Below are 19913 nucleotides of genomic sequence, written 5' to 3' on the forward strand. Positions count from 1 at the left end.
ACCCCACACCTGCCTCTCCAAACATCACCTCATGTATCCGATGAGAGGTGTGGCCAGGAATAACCCCTACTCCAGGAACTGCTGTTCACCACTGTTCCTGAAACCAGAATCCTAATATCTTTTTGTTTTGTTTTTCAAGACATGGTTTCTTTGAATAGCACTGGTTGTCCTGTAGCTCTGTAGACCAAGCTGGCCTCAGCCTGTTTCTGCCTCCCAACTGCTGGGATTAAGGTGTGTGCCACCACTACCCTGCCAGAACCCTAATTTCTTCACATGTCAAGGGCAACCAGCTCACCTACCCTGACTGGCTGGAGCACTGAGGGTCACAAGTCAGAAAGAGACCATGGCCCAAGGCCAGTAGGGAAACCAGAGGGGCAGGGTGGCTGGCCTGATCTCTCCCCAACCCCACTCCTTCTCAGCCTCCATCTCCAGATGGAGCGGGAAACAGAGCCTGTTCTCAGTTGCCCTTCTCCCAACTGCCCCAGACTTTGGGGGTTGGCAGCAACAGACAGCTATGCTGACACAGATGTTTGTCAACAACTCGGGAAATCTCTTTAGTGCTTAAAATAAAACCAGCATCAAACCTGTCACCACCACCCACCTCCCATGTTTCCTGTTTCTGAAGACTGGAGCCAAGGCAGCCTGCAGGGAGGAAACACTACCAAGGACCCCTCCCCTGGGGGGAGGCAGTCAAGCCATCCCCCAGGTCACCCTTTGTGAACCCAGGGAGCCTTGATGCTCCACTACACTGGGGAAAACTAAACAGGGAGAGCAGACAGAAGGGAGGCCACAGCATCCCCGCTTAGCTGCTCTGCTGGCCCAAGCACTGGGATACGGCTCATTTCAAACCTTCCGGAATACAAGGTCCCAACCCCAAGGGACTTGTACCACCTAGCTCTCCACTGAGGCACAGAAACAAGACTGGCCTGTCCAGGGTCACCTGGGGTCACAGGCAAGGCCACCACTCTGGGCTGTTCTCACCTAAGTCCCTCTCAGCTCCAGCCCCTACTCTGTGGCCTGGTGACTGAGAGTCAGGGTCTTCTCTTGTGGGCATCCCTTGGCTGGGGAAGGTGGAAAGGGTCAGGATGCTCCTGTCAGGCTTTCTCTGAAAGTCCCTTTCTTCCAGAAAGAAACCACTCTCAGCTCTGGTTCCACTCACTGGCTGGCTGCCTCCTCACCTACAGAGGAGCCTGCAGACTTCTGGAGAAGGCGAGGATGTGCTACTGGGAGGTCCCAGGTGTGGCCTGCCTGCACTGCCGTAGGAGAGCCACTGACCTCCTGCACACCAGATCTTAGTTCAAAAATCGTTCCATTCTGAAGGCCCTACCCCAAGACTTCCCACACTTCTTCCCCTGTGAACAGAGAAGAGTCCGAAGCTCCTGACCTTGAGAAACAAACATTTGTGTTTATTAGCCACAGATAATTCAGAGCATCAGGCTCCTAACCAGTCCCTCCTATAGTCTACCCACCTAGGCCAACTGCCAAAGACCAGGAAGAGCAGCAGACAGGCCCCATCCTTTCAACCTCCTCCCCAGGGTGAGTTCCCAGGAAACCAGGGCCCTTTGGGTAAGGAAGAGGAAGTCAGCAAAAGAGGACAGACAGGGAAGAAGGAAATAGGGCCTGGGGCAGACAGACTTGGCAAAGCAATTGATTCCCAACTCAGTGGAGAGTAAGCAGCCCAAATCCAGTCTCACCCGAGGAACCACGCAGAAGCACACTTGTGTCACAAACCTTGTTAGAGGGTGGGGGAGGCCAAGGGCAACAGCAAACCTCTGCAGGTCAGTCCTTGCTTGCCAGAGGATGCTGGTCTAGGTCTAAGTCTTGGCCTCTACACTAAATTCACCCAAGGGTCTCTGGGTCTGCAGGAAGGCAGCCAATGGATACAGGAAAGGACAAAGTGCCAACTGTCTCTTCATGATGTCCTTCCGGGAGGCCTGAGTCCAGGAGGCCTAGCCCTCTGTGGTGGGAGGGTCACGTGCCTGCCGCAACCCATACAGCCACTTGATCACACGGGCATTTCGCTCGATCACAGACACCCCATAGGGGACCCGCTCTAGGTTCCGCTCTTCCACTGTGGCAGAGCTGCGGCGTGAGCAGCCCCCTTCAGAGCTGCAAGGTCCAGCACTTGGCCCGGCTAGCGACACGATGTCCGAGCTAGCCCTTGCCAGGTGGGCCACCCCCAATCCTCGTGCTTCCTCTGGGTCCAAGCCGCAGAAGTTAAAAAAGCGCTCAAGATCGGCTGCTGCCCTGGAAAAGCGCTCACTCAGGTCCGACTTGGAGCGTTGCAGACCAGGGGGCCGGCCCGGGCTGGAAGTGGTAGCGGCGCCAGGTGATGGATAGGGGCGAGCTGGTGAAGCAGGCAGGGGACGAACATCCACTCGGCGCACAGCGACAGTACTAGGAGGCGGACGAGGAGGGGTGGCTGGTGGGACCTTGTGGGCAGATCCTTCTGGCCGTCCAGGTGTTCTGTTGGCCTCAGGTGGGGACACGGGACTATCACACAGGTTAATTAGGCTGCTAAGGATGTCGAGGTCCAGTTGGGGCCGGCGGCCAGAACAGGGCAGGACTCGGCGACTGGGTGTGAGCACTGGGCCGCGAGAACCTGGGCTGAAGAGGGGCTGCCTGGTCAGCGGGGGCTGCACAGGTTCTTGGCGGGTGTTGGCCACGCGCAGGCTCTTGACGTACTTAGCCTTATCAGCCTCCAGGCGTTCCACAGCACTCGGTTTCCTGGCTCCCCCATCTGCTGGCCTTGGTAGCAGGTAGCCGGGGACCTTGGTTCGCAGGCGAAAAGGTAAAGCGGGAGTGGCGGGGGCTCCGGGGCTCAGCGTGTCCACGGGCATGGCCGTTACATACCCCGAGGGCAGAGGCGAGAAGACAGATACAGGCACAAAGTTGGCAGCTGGATACGGGGCTCCGCTGCAAGCAACGAAAGAAGACAGGCTGAGCACGTTCAGACAAAGGCTCACTGGCGGCGAAGCCTGCGCTATTATAAGGTAAAGGACACGCCCCTGCCTCTCACAGAGCCAATCACCAGGCAAAATGTACTCCTGGAAGGCCTATGGCCCCACCCACGGCATTTCCCTCCAATAGTGGGCGGGACCCGCACAGCTGAGGGAGAGAAAAGTGGTAGAGAAGCCAGGTCCACTTTAAAAAGGGCCCTCTCGGGGTCGGGGATTTAGCTCAGTGGTAGAACGCTTGCCTAGCAAGTGCAAGGCCCTGGGTTCGGTCCCCAGCTCCGAAAAAAAGAGAAAGAAAAAAAAAAAAAAGGGTCCTCTCAATGGCTCCATTTAGGGGTTGGGAAACTGAAGCTCGAGGGGGCAATGGGCTTGCTTAAGCCACCCCTTACTTCCAAGAGAGGGGGGTACTAGCGACCGGGCAGTTGGGGTTGAATGACCATCATCCACATCCCACCTGAACTGCACAGAGATCCAGATACCACCAACATCCCGCAACTAGCCCAGGCAGGAAGCTGCGCAGTGCCAACCACCTGCCTGGACATGCCAGGCCCACAAGGGCACAAAACAAAAGGCTGCAAGAGAGAGAGGGCAGAAAGGCCCCACCCCCCCCCACCCCTGCAGAGTCCAGATTAGGGTAGTTTCCAAGATATGGCTTCAAGGCCAAGCCCATGGAGACCCAGGCATGTGGACAGGCATAAACATCAGCCCCAAGCTATGCCGGTGCAAGGAACTATCCAGGTCACAGCCCCACCAAGTGTTATGCTGCTGACCAACCACCATGACAGTGCTCATGGGCTGCAGGGCCCATGTCTGGGTGCTCAAGTGTCCCCATGGTTATCTAAGAAGAGTCAGATGTTAGACCATTACAGCAAGTCAACCCTGCCACCTCTGTTTCCAAGGAAAGAGGGTCAGAAAGTGCCAGTTTCCCCATACCCAAGGCCCCTCAAATATGCACAAGGTAAAACCCATATTCCAAACCAAGGGCATCTGCAGTTGAGATCACTCAGCAGCCACTAGCCATACCTCAAGTTCTCCATGGTCGCATGGGACGTGGTACTATACCAGACAGCACTGGGCCAGAGCATGCCCAAACACAGGAAGAGCCTCACCGGAACAACCAGACATCTCAAGACAACGCTCTCCACTGTGTGCCTGTGTGCCGGACGCTCACAGCTACTTCCCTACCACCTCCAAGAGCCTGAAAGCCACTGTTACCATTCTGTAGCTGGGAAAACTGAGACTCTGGGAAGTGACTTCCTTAGGTCACAGAGATTTAAAAAGCAGACTCCCATGAAGCCTAGCCTGAGCACACTAATTCCTACCACATCACTTCTCCACGTACCACACACACAGACACACACACACACACACACACACACACACACACACACCCTATATCTCGTCTCACTATATCCATTGGTACCATATAACTTACTGTGGATATGAATCTTTCTTTCTTTGCTGTCCCCAACTCCAAAAATGTCAGCTCCACGAGGGCACAGGTATTGGCTGCTTTTCTCACTGAGTCTCAGCTTCATGATGTGGCTCTCAACACATGCTAGATATTCCACAAGTGTGTCCTGAACTAAAATGCTCACGGGAGTCAGCTGAGGACCAGCACACCAGTCAACTAGAGAGGCCCCGCCCACCACAGGCGGATAGGTCCAGGGTGAGGGGTGGAGTGTCACTAGCACCAGCAAACCAAGACTAGCTTTCTCTAGGTTTTTAACTGTGAGCACATTCCATCACCATTTTAAAACGACAAGTAGTACAGGGCAAGCATAGTATGTCTACAGATCTATCTGCTCTCCCCAGCCCCCACGGAAGTTTTGGGGGATAGGAGGAGGGCTTCTCCCAAGGCTTAAGAGGTTGTGGGGGGTTGGGGATTTAGCTCAGTGGTAGGCGCTTGCCTAGGGAAGCTCCCAAGGGTTCGGTCCCCAGCTCGAAAAAAAGAACCAAAAAAAAAAAAAAAAAAAAAAAGGTTGTGTTGGGCAGAAAAGAAGGCTGGCCCACAAACAGACCCCCAACTGACCTTAAGTGGTTAAGGTCTAGCCAGCAGAACTGTTAAGAGTCCTGTTCAGGTAGCCAGATTCTGCCCCACCTCCCTAGCCCCCACATCTGCTCTGCCACCCAAACCAGTCCAACCCGTTGGTGGTGGCTGAGGCAGTTCCCTCCCCGACATCACCTGGGAAAGAGGAAGGAGGTCAGAGGGGCAGGGCTAGTGCAGAAGCTCCCCCCACCAGCACCTTGCTTTTATACCCACCACCTAACACTACAAAGAGATGGGGGGGGGCAGATTGTGTTCCCAAGCCTGGTCTGATAGACACCAGGGTCCCCGTTCTCCCACCAGCCTTGCACCTCGCACAAGAGGCAGCTCTTAAAAGACTGTTCCTCTACCTATTAAACCCAGTTAAAAATAGACCTCCCTGTGCCTTCGGGTCACCGCTGGAAAGATCAAACGGGTTCGCAGCACCTGAAAAATGGGCAGCGCTCCCGAAACCAGACGCACTGTCATAAACTGAGGCTCTGACTGTGGAGTTGGCAGACTCCGCCCCCTCCGAGGGTCTCTAAGTCCGATCCTGGAGGGCAGGACCTAAGCCCAGCAGGGACAAAGGAGACAGCTGGTAAGAGCTAATCACAATGAGCCAGCGGATCCGCACCAACACACGTCACAGGGGCCCCTCCAAGAGGAAACTAAGATCCCGATCGCCAAATGAGATTTAACGTCTCCCTTGAGGTCTCTTTTCACCGCCGGCTTCCAAATGCTGCCGCAAATGGTCCGAAAAGCACCAACCTTGAGCCTTTCTGGTCACTATTCCAGTGCCGTAGCCCGACTTCGTCCCTCCCTCAGGCTCCCAAGGAGTAAGTAGATCAGGGCTCCAGGAAAGCCCCTAGTTTTGGTGAGTCGTCCTCACTTGGAGGCAATCCTGGAGACTCAGGCGGTGAGGCTTGAGCTGAGCTAAGACTGTGTGACCCCCCCTCCCCTCATCTGCTATCTCTCTCTGAGCAGGAGTCGGCCCACGGCTCGAATGCAGACTGAAGACAATCCCTGATGTGCCCCTCACCCCCAAGCACCGCAACATACCTGGCTGTGCAAGCCGCCTCCTTCCAGCAGCCTGCACGCCTCCCGCCCACCTGGTTCAGGTAGCCGGCTTTTGCGCAATTTCCGGGGCCTGGCAGGTGAACCTGCCGGCTGGGAGTGTTCCAGGAGAGGGAAGGAGGGCCAGGCAGTGGCTGAAATGGGCGACAGACAGCCCGGTGTGGAAACCTAGCCGGAATAGCGCCCCCAGGCTCACCCAGCCGGGCTCTTATGCGACTTGGAGCCTGTACAGCCGGCAACACAGCTGATGGAATTGGGCTGGATTCTCTCTGATGTCCCCGGCCAGGCACAGGAAAGTGCTCTTTCTGGGCTTTTAATCTTTCCGTGATTAAACGAGGTGCAGTGAGCATTAGTGTGGTCTGGGTAGGCTTCCTATGAGGCAACTCCATTGTCATCAAGCTGACTAATGGAAACCCCAGTCAGGCCAGGCTGAGTCACTTTCCTAAAGTTGACGAAGGGGTTTGGGGGATGGGGCCTGGGAGGTCCAACCTGGCCACTTTCCCTCCCACCACTCCTAAAATGTCACCCTTTTCTCCTGTGTGCCCGCAGGTGGCTGGGTCACAGTCCCATGAACAAGAAGAGTGGGACCTTGGGGGACAGCCCACCATGAGCTCTCAAGGCTTGAGGTTGACTGCAGATTTGTGCCAGCTGGGAGGATAAAGAGGTACAGCCACAGCACAGTGGCATGAGATGGCCCATTTAACCCTTGAACAGCAGGACCACCAGAAAGTGGGCAATCTGAAACCCATTATTTCACTCCAACCCTACATGGGGGGATCCCTGGCAGGGGTCCGCCTGTACCCTCTGCCAGTCCAAGCCTTCTGTCACTTTCCAGGGTATTGTGAGGTCCAGGGAAAGGAGATGCCCACCAAGGCCTCACATCCCAGGGGCCGGCGGGAAAGCACTCCTGTATCCAGGTGGAGGCTGCCCCGGGGACTGGGGGTGGGGGGGGAGACAGGAAGTGGTCCTGTCCACTTTCCTTCCCTCTGAGCACTGCTGCTCCCTTGGGTCCTGGCTATTAATGGGACTGGGGTACAAGTCATCCGACATGGCCTGCCAGCTCCCTCACTGCCTGGACCTAGCTGGGATAACAAAGAAACAAGCTTGAAGCTGGCCTCGGGCACTAACTGGAAACTACAAAGACTGCACTTGTGGAGGTGAAGCACGGGTCATTTCTTTGGCAGCAGACATTGTTTGAAGCTTTTTGTTGTTGCCGTCAGTAGAGGATGGGTGTTTGTTTTAAACAGGGTTTTACAGGACAGTACAGGCCAGTCTGGAACTCTCCATCCTCTTGCCTGGACCATCCTTCTGGAGCTACATGGTGCACACTGCTGTGCCTATCTCAAATTATTCGTGAACTCATTGAGACCATACAGCCAGCAAATGACAGAATCTGGATTTGAGCCCAGACTTGGACATGGGAAGGAGAGAAGCAAGAGACCGAATTGCCTCCTGGGAAATCCGTCAGACCCCACAGACAGTTTGCTTGGGCTCCATAAAGGAGCTGCCACCTATGGAAACACATACAGCTATGTTTGGGGCTGCAGCTCCCTCAGCTGTTTCATGGGACAATGATGACAGTGTCTTCCTAGCAGATAACACTTCACTGCTGCGCTTGACTGCCATACACACCCAGGGATAAACTCCAGCCCCCCATACAGCCCTCCAGTCTCTGCCCATCCCATCCACACTGTCATTCCTGGCCCAGCCACAAAGCCCTCTTAGCTAATCCTTTACAAATGTCTTTCCTGCCCCAGGGCCTTTGCACCAACTGCTCTCTGTCTAGACCCTTATTTTAGATGTCGCCCCTCTGAGGTCCCTCCCTGTCTACCCCAGAAAGGCCCCTTTGTTCCCTCACAAAACACCTTGGCATTCCCAGTGTTCACTTGTGATTTCCCAGCTGCCCACTGGACTGAGCCCCACCCTTCTGCTGTGTGTCTTCCTCCCAGAAACAAACAGGAAGAAGCATCACTGACCAAGAGGCTAGAGGGGGCCCAGGCCAGCATCAAGATACACACATGAAACACATACAGACTTCTGGATGTCAATCACACTCCAATTTCCAAAGGAAGGAAAGAGGGGGAGGGGAAGGAGACGAGGAGGAGAGAGGAGCATAGAAAAGCCCTGGTCCCCAGCACAGCGCCTTGTAGGAGGGTTTGACAAGATCTTGGTAATCAGTCGGTTCACTGGTCATTTCTCCCCTTGTAATTAATAATTAGCTGGGGGTACAGGGAGAGACCTGAGTGCCAAGTCTCCCCTAAGCTACCACATTACTCTTGCCTTTCCACAAACAGTCCTCTGCCAGCCTTCCATCAACCCTGTCCCAGCCGGGACACTTCCAGCCATGCCCTTTTCTCCCTCCAAAGATACAGAGCCAATATCTTCAGGGCTCCGTCCCATCCAAACCTCCAGTGCAGGGAGCGTCTCCATACCTCAGTTTCCCCCACTATAAAACAGGCCCAAGGCATGGCCACTTCCATCCAAGTGAGAGCCATGATGACTGTTGGACAAGAAGCTCCTCCAGAGCCCAGCAAGACAAGAGCAGCAGTTTGGTGCAGTCAGTTGACTGCCCTTCCACATGGAAGAAAACAAAGCCGGCCATGGGGGCCCATACCTTAATCCCAGCACCCGGAGGCTGAGGCAGGAGGATCATGAGTTCGAAGCCAGCCTGAAACACACACACACACACTCTCTCTCTCTCTCTCTCTCTCTCTCTCTCTCTCTCTCTCTCTCTCTCTAGAGCGAGTGAATGCAAGAACTATGTTCAACATCACTGGACCATTAAATAGAAATCAAAATCCCAGCAACAGTGTCATACCCATTAGCACAGATCCTACCCAAAACATTATGATGTTATTAAGTTTTGGTGAGGAAGGGCGACCTTAGAACCCTGTTCAGTGATGATGAAGTGACATCCACAGCAGACTTCTAAACACTCATTTCAAAGAACCTACAGTGTTCGAACACTCATCCACAGTGTGCGTGCTGGCAGAAACGCTCGCATGGAGTCCCCAGCAGGCATTAGTCACCACAGCCGAGGGCGTGCACAATGCAAGTGCCCACCAATGAACGAATGGATAAAGAAACGTAACCACATACGTCCAGTCGGTTATTCGGTCTTTAAGAGGGAGAGCTGACTGATGTGCTACAGTAGGAACGGAACATGAAGACGGTAAGCTGAGTCCAGGGAGACAGTGACTGCATGCTTCTGTGTATAGAGTCAAAACACCAGAACGGGGTAGGGTGGCAGTGCGGGGGGGCGGGGGGAGTGAGGGTGGGAAATGACTGGTGAAGTTGGGGCGAGGGAGATGTACTTTTACAGTTGGGGTAAAAGTACTTGCCATGCAAGCCTAGTGATCCGAGTTCAGTCCCCTGGCCCCACAGTGGAACGGGAAAACTGACTCCTCTAAGTGTCTTCTCGAGTGCCTGCTGTAGCATATGTTTTTTTTTTTTGTTTTTTTTTTTTTTTTTTTTTTCGGAGCTGGGGACCAACCCAGGGCCTTGCTTGCCTAGGCAAGCGCCTACCGCTGAGCTAAATCCCCAACCCCTGCTGTAGCATATGTATCCATGAAATAAAAGCAGAAATCCCTCACTTCGCAGAGTGGAGGGAAATCACACCTCACACTGGTAAAGTTCTCAGCCCGGGACAAGGGTTCCAAGCCCAGGCAGTTGTGTGTCCCCTCTTCCCAGTAGATTTCTAGGCTTGATCATTTTATGATAGTTCATCCGCCCCACCTGCTTTTCTGTCCTGGCTCAGGTTTGGTAGCCAGGGAGGCCTCTGGCTGCTGTAGAAGAGAATCGAGAAGGTTCCGGGCAGTGGGGAAGAGCCAGCCCAGCTGTCCAGGTCAGACACCCGACCGGGCATTCTCCAGGGCAGGCCAGGTTCCAAGCTATTTCTGGAGTTTTCACCAGGCTCATGCCCTGGCCTGCCCAGGAGTCAGCCTTGCTCAGAGTAGCTTTGCACAAATCTCAGGAAGAGAGTTACAAGTGGGCCGCCATGGGAGGGGCAGGGATGCCTAGGACAGTGAGCTCCTGCATGAATCCTTCCCCCGAACACTCTCCACTAACAAAGTCTGGGGCTCAGTTTGCACCCTGACAAGATGGGAACAAAGGCAGACTTGGAGTGAAGGAGAGAGGGAGAGAGGGAGAAAGACTAACAAACAAGGCCTTAGGGAAGGGCCTGACACTGAAGGGAAGGTGAGGCTTGAATTAGGCCTGTGGCCACACCCACTTCCTGTCCTACAGTGCCTTCTGCCTTGGCTTGAACTCACAGCTCAGAATGTGAAGAAACTTGCCCAAACTCACAAAGCCAATGACAAACCACAGGTAGGGCAGTGACCTCATAACTTTCTGCAAATGTAATCACTGTCTGTGGCTTCTCAATTAGTTGACCCACAGTCCACGATTAGGACTGACTGCGATGCCCATCGTGCTGTGTATATAATTCCCACCCAGACCCTTCGCTCAGTAATCCACGTTCCTCTTGGTGCCTCATGAGTATCTAAGGAGTTTCTGATTATTTCCCATCAGTCCCTACTGATGGCCACTCTGTGTCTGTCCACAGCACCTGTCATTTTGCATAGAGTGAGGTAGCTGGATGGGGGAGTGAGTGTGAGTGTGTGTGTGTGTGTGTGTGTGTGTGTGTGTGTGTGTGTGTGTATTAACAGTGCCTATGCTGGCTCTGCTGGCCAGAGTACACCTGAGTGACACCACCCTATCCTGCTCCACCCCCCCAGCACAATACACACCAAATGGCCAACAGATGTTGGCTTTGATCATCTGAGTCTGCAAGTTTGGGACACCCTGACAATTTGTGCCCGTGTTAAGCATCTCACGTGCCTGACACATTCCACTGGGGAAGATAATAAACCGCCTAATAAGATACCTCGTGCATAATATGGAACAGACGCTACTGAGAAAAGCAGGGCACTCAGGGAGGGACCAGGCTACAGGAAGCTTGACGATGTGGAAAGAAATGAGGCAGCGGTATAACTCATCTAGTAGACGCCCGCTTAGCAGAAACCAAGCCCTGGGTTCTATCCTGAAAATGGCATAAAACTGGTGTGCAGGTGGCACACGCTTGTCATCAGAGGACGCCGATTTAGGAAGATGGAGAGTTCAAGACCAGCCTGTTATACATAGTAAGAATGAGGCCAGCTTGGGCCATACAAAAGTTAGGGTAGGGAGCATGACACAAAGACAGATGGACAAAGACAGATGGACAAACACAGCTCCTCCAGGGCCAGAATGAGGCTCAGAGGAAGGGTAGTTCCCCTCAGGAGAGATCCTTCATCGAATGGGTGATTCCCTGTATCAAGAACTGAAGACGATTGCATAGTTAAGTCTGTGACTTTGAGCAAGAGCCTCAACTTCTCAGAACCTCAGATTCCCCACCTACGAAAGAAGATCAACAGGAGAGTAGATAAAAGTACAGCCTAAATTAGATGCTCCACTTGGGAGGGCCTGACCCTGCACCCAACTCTAAAGTCCAATTCCAGCAACTCTGGCTTAGAGGCACCTCCAATGCATACAAGCGCAGGCGGGCGCGCACAGACCCACATGACTTCCAGAGCCTTTGGATCTGTAGTCCTAGGGAATCCACCCTGCCCCCCACCCCAGGAGGGCCCTCAAAGCGGGAAGCCCTGGAACTCCAGACTCTTTAGGCAGAAAGTTTCCAATGGGAAGGGAAAGACTATATTCTGAAGGGGAATTCCAAGGGCCGGTAGGGCAGGGTAGCCTAGTCAGGAGATCCCCTGAGCCATGTCCTCCCAATAGGCCCCTAAAAGAGTAAGCCGCTGGGGTCCTCTGATTTGCTAGGAGCGGGGGCTGCAAGATGGGACAGTGGAACAGCCTGGATTCTCTGCTGGCCCCCTGGGCTGGACACTAGACATGAGCTCTCCTCTGTCGACCGCCTATGCTGAAACACTTGCCCGGGTTGATGCGTGGACACTGCCTAAGGACCCCCGCCCCCTTACCCCATGCTCACCCGCAGCCCACGCCCGGAGGAATCCCGCTCCTCGCTGGCTGCAGAGGCTGACAGCTGATGGTCCCCGCGGACCTAAGGAGGTCACAGCGTGTGGAGACCGGTCGGCTCTTCCTAGCGAGAGGTCCCAGCCGTCCCACAATCCCGCCGGGAGACGGTCCCCAGGGCCCAGAGGAAAGGGAAGTGAGCCCGCCGTCCCCGTCGCTGCAATGGTTCGCCCCGGACTTCCTGATTGGCCAGTCGCTTCCGTTCGAACGGCGCGCCAGCCGGGTTGCCAGGCAACATCAGGAGCGGCAGATGCAACCCGGCGGCTGCTGCCCTGAGCCCAGCTGGTCGCTCGGCCTTCCGGCTGCCCAGGCCTTGGCAGACCTTTCTTCTCCTCTTCCAGCTGGATTTCCTCGGTCTCCAGCTGCAAGGGTTGCTAGTCCCAAATTTGTTTGTTTGGTTTTGCACAGACCCTAGTACCAACATTTTTGAGTTTTGAGGTAGGGCCTTGACACATAACTGGCCGCAGCCTCCGTGATACTAGGATTTTAGGTCTATACCACACCTGACCCTCTCTTCACTTTTTTTCTTTTTGAGACAGGGTCTCACTAAGTTGCCCAGGCTGACCTTAAATTCATGCTTTTGTCTCAAATTTGCTATATCTGCCTGCCTCAGTACATCTACCCATGAGTTGGTATTAAATACCCAGCCACCAAGCTGGACCCTACTCTCAACTCAGCAGCTACCTCTTTGTGCGTTTACCCACAATCCTCTTTACCTGTCTGTTCCCCTAACTGCAATGATAAGTTTTCAAATGCGCACACCAGTAGTTCCCACGGTGCTTATCAAAACCAGATCAGTTATAAAAGTCCATCCTGGGAAGAAGCTGAATTGAGTTTTCTACATAATTCTTCTCCGTACTCATGACCTAGCTCCGAGGTACCTACCTTCAATTGTCTGAACTTTCCAGTTGGGAAATTATACAATAACTTACAACGATGCGGTTAAATAACATTTAAGAACAATGGAAGAATGTTAAGGAAATGTCATGTTTTAAACACAGTTCAAATCGCTCTGTACAGCACAGATAATATATAACCATGCTCTTCATGTAATAAACATATCCCATTTACAATAACACCAACTAATTTTTACATTTAAACTATACTTTTATTTCTTTGAGAATTTCATACACATACAATGTATTTTAATCATATTTACTTTACCCTCCTCCCCTTAACTCCTCCTACACCCACCCTCACTTCCTCCTTTTTCGTTTTTTATACGCAACCAAGTCTAATCTGCCCATCTATTCGTGGCAGTAGGGCCATCCACTGAACCATGATCAAACGGTCAAAGGCTACAACCTTGTAAAAACACTGACTTTCTTTTCTCCAGAAACATTCAGCTGTTCCTAGCTCCTCAGTTCGGGGTAGGGGCTCATAAGCCTCTCCCATCTCTGTGCTGCAATGTTAACTGGCTTGATCTTGTGCAGACAACCACAGCTGCTGTGGTTCACAAGCACAGTGGCTCTGCATCGCCGTAAGAGTCTGTTTTGCTCTGTTCCTTTCTGCTCGATGGCTCTTACCCTCTTTAAGTCTTGATTCGATACAGATTTGACCCTTGTGGCAGAGCACTCCACAAACTCTTGTTCCCATCTGTGCAGCACTGGGCAAAAGTAACACATAGTTCCCAAAAGCAGAACGTTTTGTACCTTGCAGACCTCCTTTGGATCATGTGGCTGTTTTTGTAAGATCCCAGACTCACTCACTTCTTACAACTTGGTGCCCCATACAGGAGCTTTTTCTCTATGGCCAAAGGTCTTGGGGATCGGATTCCTGTCCTGGGAGCTGAATTCTGCTTCTGCTGCACCCTTGCAGTGGCCCTGGGTGGAGAGACACTCTCCGGCTCCAGAACTAACAGAAACCTAAAAAAATCAAAAGTAGATCAGCGACTTAGAGCTGAGGGTCCACAGAGAGCGCCACAGCAACCAGGCAACCTCACGTTGGAACCAAGTGGATTGTAACGTACTGCCTTGGTGGATGAAGGTGGGGGTGGTGAGAATGTGACTAGGGTGACTGTCATAAGGTCACTCTGAGAATGGGGAACAGAGGTCCTAGAAACCTCCAGTGCAGAAGCATTGAGTACGTCCAGGCAGGACCAAGGTAAGGAGCGGTGAGGATTCTCCCTCTGATACTCCCGTAGCTCATCAGGGTGGATGTTGAGGCTCTGTGAATATAGATCCCAAACCAAGATAAATGATAAAAGATCTGAGGCCCATAGGAATAAGATTCTTAAGAGATGGCTAAGCAGTAACGAGCGATAGCTGGTCTTCCAGAGGACACAGGTTCAGTTCCCAGCAGCTACACAGAGCCTCAACCATCTATAACTGCAGTTCCAGGGGATCTGATATTCTCGCATGGCCTCAGACTCGGCCATATGCCTGCCTCTGATTCCCAAATGCTGGGATTAAAGTCATGAGCCACCACCTCTCAGTAATCCAAATACATGGTTTAAAAGGATGATGTTCTCCCAATTAGTCCTCTGGGGCACAGGCTCCAGTACTGGGTAGCTATTTCCTGTAACAAAGTCAAGCTGAGGACTCCAATAGATAATAGGCGGTGACCGACCAACTGGATCAAGTCCTCGGGCCTTACTCTATTCCTGTGCTGATTTGATATTAGTATTGAGTGTTCTCTTCTCTAGTGAGAAGAGGGGGTAAGAAGAAAGGTCTCTTGAGAAAAAAAAATCTTCCCTGAATACATGTGTCATGGTAGCCGACGAAAGATTCCCCAGCCAACCACCCACGTGGAATAAAAGCAATGAGGCCCATCAAGGCCACACCACCGTGAGGGAAATTCACTACCCTGGTCCTAGAATACAGAAAAAGGTCTTTAGGGTGCAACAGGAGAAAGAAGAGGGTCAGAAGAGTTCCCAGAGAGTGGAGAATCAGATGAGAAAGTACTTGGTGTTAGACACAGAAGAGCCCTCTGGGACACGAGATGCTAAAATTACATTTGGTAGCTAACATCTGGCCAGACATCGCAGGAAAGTTACAGAAGACTGGAGGGTGGAGGGTCAGAAACTTGTTAACAAAGAGTGAAGAAAAGCAAGAGCAAAAACTTTCAAAGTCTACTAAAAAAAACAAGCCTGGCAGTAAAGCGGGACCCAGGAACTTAAGGTCCAAGTCAGCAGGCAGGGGAGCCCTGTCTCAGTTTTCTTCTCTGTTGTTGTATTAACTCACTGCCCATAATCAAGTGTGGGAGGCAGGGTGCTGTTTGTTTCACTTATGGGTCCCAGTCCCTCACTGATGGAAGTCAGGGCTGGAACTGAAGCAAAGACCACGGAGCTGCTTACCGGCTTGCTATTCCTGGCTTCCTGTTTGCTTTCTGATCCATCCCAGGACCACCTGCCTGGGTGCCCCAGGGTGGCACGATTGCCACCCCCAACCCCCATCGCCCCAGCAGGCTGTGCTCTCCCACATCGACCATTAATTCAAAAACTGCCTCACTGATAGATTTGCCTCCAGGCCAATATGACGGAGATGTTTTCTCAGTTGAGATTCCCTCTTCCCAGAAGAGACTAGGTTGGGTCAAATTGAAAGAAACAAACTAACAAAAACAAACAAACTGAAAAGGGGACTAGTACAAGAAAATTCCAGGGAGAAAAGAGAAAACAGTGTTATAAATGCACATGGAGTGGAAGGATAGTTCAAAGGAGATTGCCCTGTCTTTAAAAAAAAAAAGATTCCTTTTCAGCAGGTTCTAGTGGGGATGCCCCATTGATCTACAAGTGGGAGCGAGGGAGAGGGACTGATTTTTCTGGCTGTTTTGCGGGCTGTGTGCTGCTCCCTGTTCTAGCTAGACCAGGAAGAATGGCTTCTGCCTTTCAGTGTTGCACTTACAGAATTAATACGTAAGGTATCCCCCGCTCTGTGCTCCCCCTGATTTTTGTTTGCTAAGAAAGTACTTCAAGGTCCCTGATAATCTCTGAGCTGCCCACAAAAATGGAAACTTTATAACTCTCGGGCTGGGTCAGACCATTGGAGGAGGAAAGGGTAAACAAAAAAAAAAAAAAAAAAAAAAAATCCGAGCAGAAAAGAGTTTCACAGTGGGAGAAAAGCTTGACGATCCCAATTCACTGCGATGTGCACATCTAATCTGGCTTCATTCTTGTTTAAGGAAATGAAATAAGAAACAGGTATAAGAGAGAACTGTTGAAAAGGTTGTAAGCTTCATGCTTATGATTTTGGTAACAAGTGTTCGAAAAGAATAGAGAATGCTTCAGATAAGGGTGGCTTTTGGAGGTTAAAACAGCTTCGTCCCGAGAACGAAAACTGACAGATGAGGACAGAAGCCAAGTCACAGAAGGTCTGAGCAAGTTGTACACGGCCCGTGAAGGACAGGGCTTAGGACTGCATGTGTTTGACGATCAAAGGTCATTCTTTGTTAAAAATCTCCCAGGCTATGCCAATCTACTCGCAGTAATCTTTACCAGAACAAGCAGGAATGTCTGATAGAGGCAATTATTTGTGGTTTTGCTAACTCTGCTAGGATATAAAGACTTGGGGAAATGGAATCATGACAAGAATCAAGATTCATTTAAATCAGCCTCGGTTGGTTTGTCTAATCCTTACCTTCATGCTACACAGAAGCAGAATTGCAGGACTCTGAAAGCCATCCTCCTGGCTTTCAACTACCAAGTCCCAGAAGCCTACACCAGTGAAGAGAGAAGTGTCAGGAGAGGACAGCCTCTTGTCCTCCAAGGCTAGCCAGGACTCAAGGCACAATGGGACCCCTCTGCAAATCACTTATCTCTTAATTTAAAAGGCCGCTATGTCTGCAGAGACTGGACTCCAAACAGCGCAGATCTTATAAGGAGGGGAGTCACCTGGGACCCCAGGCTATGTGTGCTGCGTCACAGGCTATCATGGTATAAACTCTACTGTTGCTGAACATGTGTGTGGGACATGTAGGACTGACAAGAAGATAGGCAAGAGGAAGGGAAACATAACCTCATAGCTGAGACCCTGAGTATCCAGGGAGATGCCACAGGAACATCCAAAGTGAGTCAAGTGAAATAGTTACTGGTTTACGGTAAACCACTTAACTGACTGAATGGAAACCTTCCCTCTCCTCCATGATGGAAACAACCATATAATGAAGATACTCTTAGAACCCACCAAAAATACCAAATCAGACAGCAGAGGCCATTTCAACTGCCACCGCTCTAAACCAGTTTGGACATTGTCTGGGACTGTCGATTCTCAGTACCCTCCTTCAAGCTCTGGGAGAGCTGAAAGAATGAATCAGATCCTTAAGTGGCAAATTACTACGTTAAGCTTAGAGTCTCGTTGCCTTGGGCTAAGAGTTTGCCTGTAGCTTTTGCTTGGAATCCCCACATCCCTCAGAAGGACCTCACACTCTCCCTTAGGCTGTACGGATTGTCCCACTTGAGAAGGGCCTTACCACGTGGAAACTATGTGCTGGGCCTCTCCCTCAGTTTGCTTTCTCTTACGTGACAAGACCTGCCTGCTCTGACCAGTCACTCAAATGTCCAGCCCATGCCTCCCAGCCTGGGGACTGAACAACCATAAAAATCTAGAAAGAGAACCAATTGGAACGGACACTGGGGGCGGGGGGGGCTTCATGTGCTGTTAGCCAGGGAAACCGAGGTCTGGATAGCCTGAGAGAAGTTGGACACATTACCCCTGACTGCTGACAGCACTTCCCCGGGGAAATTGGTGGATCCTACCACAAGGAGACCTTTTGAAATGAGAACTATGAAAGACTTGGCTTTAGCCTTTTTATTCTTCGGAAAGATGGTGGGAAACTTAGTGACTGATGTAAGAAAAACAACCTTTGCACTAACTGTTCAATTTGGTCCATGTCTGGTCACACACTATTGAACCCAGAAACCCAGAGATTCCCAAGGTTGACCATGGGGAGTAGAAACTTAAGATATAAAGCAGACTGTAGAGGTTGGAACTGGGGTGAGGGAGAGTAGTGAATGAAGGGTTAGGATGGGTTGAATATTGTCAGTGCCTTCCATAAGAGTGACTGTTACACCTGCCCAGGAGGGGACCAGAAACTTGGGTGGTCCTGTTCCATTCCAAAGGACCACAGTGGTCCTAGGGATACAATGCATGGTCTTCCTTTCCTTTCCTTTCCTTTCCTTTTTCTTTCTTTCTTTCTTTTTTCTTTCTTTCTTTCTTCCTTCCTTCCTTTCTTCATTCCTCTCTCTGTTTCTCTCTCTTTCTTCATTTCTCTCTTTCTCTCTCTCTGTTTCTCTCTCTTTCTCTTTCTCTCTTTCTTTCTTTCTTTCTTTCTTTCTTTCTTTCTTTCTTTCTTTCTTTCTTTCTTTCTTTTTAATGTGTAGCCCAGGGTCTTGAACTTGTAATCTTTCTGCCTCTGCCCACCATAACCAGCATGATCTTCCTTTCCATCTTGTAAGTCCATTTCCTCTGTCTTTCCAACCACCTAGGAACTGAGGCAGAAACCCCGGAATTATTTCACCTCTCTTGTTAAGAACCAATTATTCCTCATGCCTTGAAAGATGAGGAGAGAAATTGGAATTCTTGGGAATGTGTGCCTTTGAGGTAGCATGTGCTACCCCGTGTGTTGCCAGGGGAGCAGCCTGGTGGTATATGTAGGACCATTAATAGAAATCTCACAGGCCAATTGGACTAGGCCCTGTACTTTGGTCTGATTGGCTGGCACTTTTACTATTGCACACGCTTTCATTGGGAAGGGTGCATCTAAGCTGGACAGTGATGGCACAAGCTTTTAATCCCAGCACAGAGGAGACAGAGGCAGACAGCTATGAGTTCAAGGTCAGCCTGATCTATCTATAGAGCAAGTTCCTGGACAGTCAAGGCTACACAGAGAAACCCAGTCTAGAAAAGAAAAGCAGAGGATGAGTGTTTCTGGCTGAAGAATGGCCCTCTGACACTCTACTAGAGGGTCAAGAGGAGTCTCTGATGAGTTTTAAGGCTAGGAACCAAATAGCAGGATTTGAGTTAGTACTACTCTGAGCTCCTACTATAAATTAGAATGTAGACTGATAAAAATATAAAGACTGGATCTATACATGTACCGAGTTATACTAGGGAGCTCTATCAAGGGTACAAATGACTGATCATCAGTGGGATGGTGTGGGAAAACAGTCCAGCTACAGACAGGACGTTAGCAGAAAAGGGTGGTGTCCATGTGATGACAGTGGTCAGTGTTGTACTTTCACTCTTAATGACACAGCTCCTGGTGACACAATTATAAAGGCTCCTTTGGGGATTCTCTCCTCAGTTAACCAGTTGGGAAGGATTCTTTTTCTAATATAGGGGAATGAGGGTTTGGAAGATGGAGAGGAATTATAACTTCACTTCTCAACTCCCTTAATAGCAGCAGCTGGGCACTGCGTGATCCCATGCACACGACGGCTAATCCAAAGACTCGTTGAAAACAACTATATTTGGCAAAACTCCTATATCATATCAAAATAATGTTATCTGTGAGTAGCTCAGAACAGGAAGGCCAAACAATGCTGACTAAATTGGAAGAAGGAAAATATAAACAGGGGGAGGGGGAGCTGTGGGAAATACAAACGAAATGTACAGCCTGTTCTATCAGACTAAATGAGGCAAACATTCTACTTAGAAAAAAAGAAAGAAGCCACTTGGCAGAAATTCAAGTTCCTCTGGGGTCAGCACTTCCTGAAACCAAAATATATGTTTATTTCATTTCTCCTCCACATTAGCCAATTATCCTGAGGTGAGTAACATTCAAACCGACTGTGAAGACTACCCATCACGGCATCTTCTGAATATTGTGTCTTTAAAATGCATTATCTGTTTATAAATACAAGAAATTCTTATTAAAAAAATAAGGAAATG

The 19913-nt window shown here is 50.8% G+C and overlaps 1 protein-coding gene across 2 annotated transcripts; it reads right to left on the reverse strand.

Moving 5' to 3' along the window:
• Positions 1-1382: 1382 nt before the first annotated feature.
• Positions 1383-12249, reverse strand: Fam110a (family with sequence similarity 110 member A). 2 transcript variants are annotated; one of them, XM_032904423.1, is made up of 2 exons: positions 12044-12249; positions 1383-2916 (listed from the first exon to the last, which is right to left on the reverse strand). In XM_032904423.1, the coding sequence occupies exon 2, from the start codon at positions 2838-2840 to the stop codon at positions 1950-1952; it is 891 nt and encodes a 296-aa protein (XP_032760314.1). In that variant the 5' UTR covers positions 2841-2916; positions 12044-12249; the 3' UTR covers positions 1383-1949. The 2 variants fall into 2 exon arrangements, with proteins under 2 accessions (XP_032760314.1, XP_032760313.1); XM_032904422.1 differs by lacking the exon at positions 12044-12249 and adding an exon at positions 6043-6380.
• Positions 12250-19913: the final 7664 nt, after the last annotated feature.

The sequence above is a fragment of the Rattus rattus genome, chromosome 5, assembly GCF_011064425.1.
Source record: "Rattus rattus isolate New Zealand chromosome 5, Rrattus_CSIRO_v1, whole genome shotgun sequence".
Lineage (NCBI taxonomy): Eukaryota > Metazoa > Chordata > Mammalia > Rodentia > Muridae > Rattus > Rattus rattus.

Excerpts from the sequence above, each read along its gene's own strand:
- Fam110a (XM_032904423.1), bottom strand. The coding sequence starts at position 2,840 with ATGCCCGTGGACACGCTGAGCCCCGGAGCCCCCGCCACTCCCGCTTTA.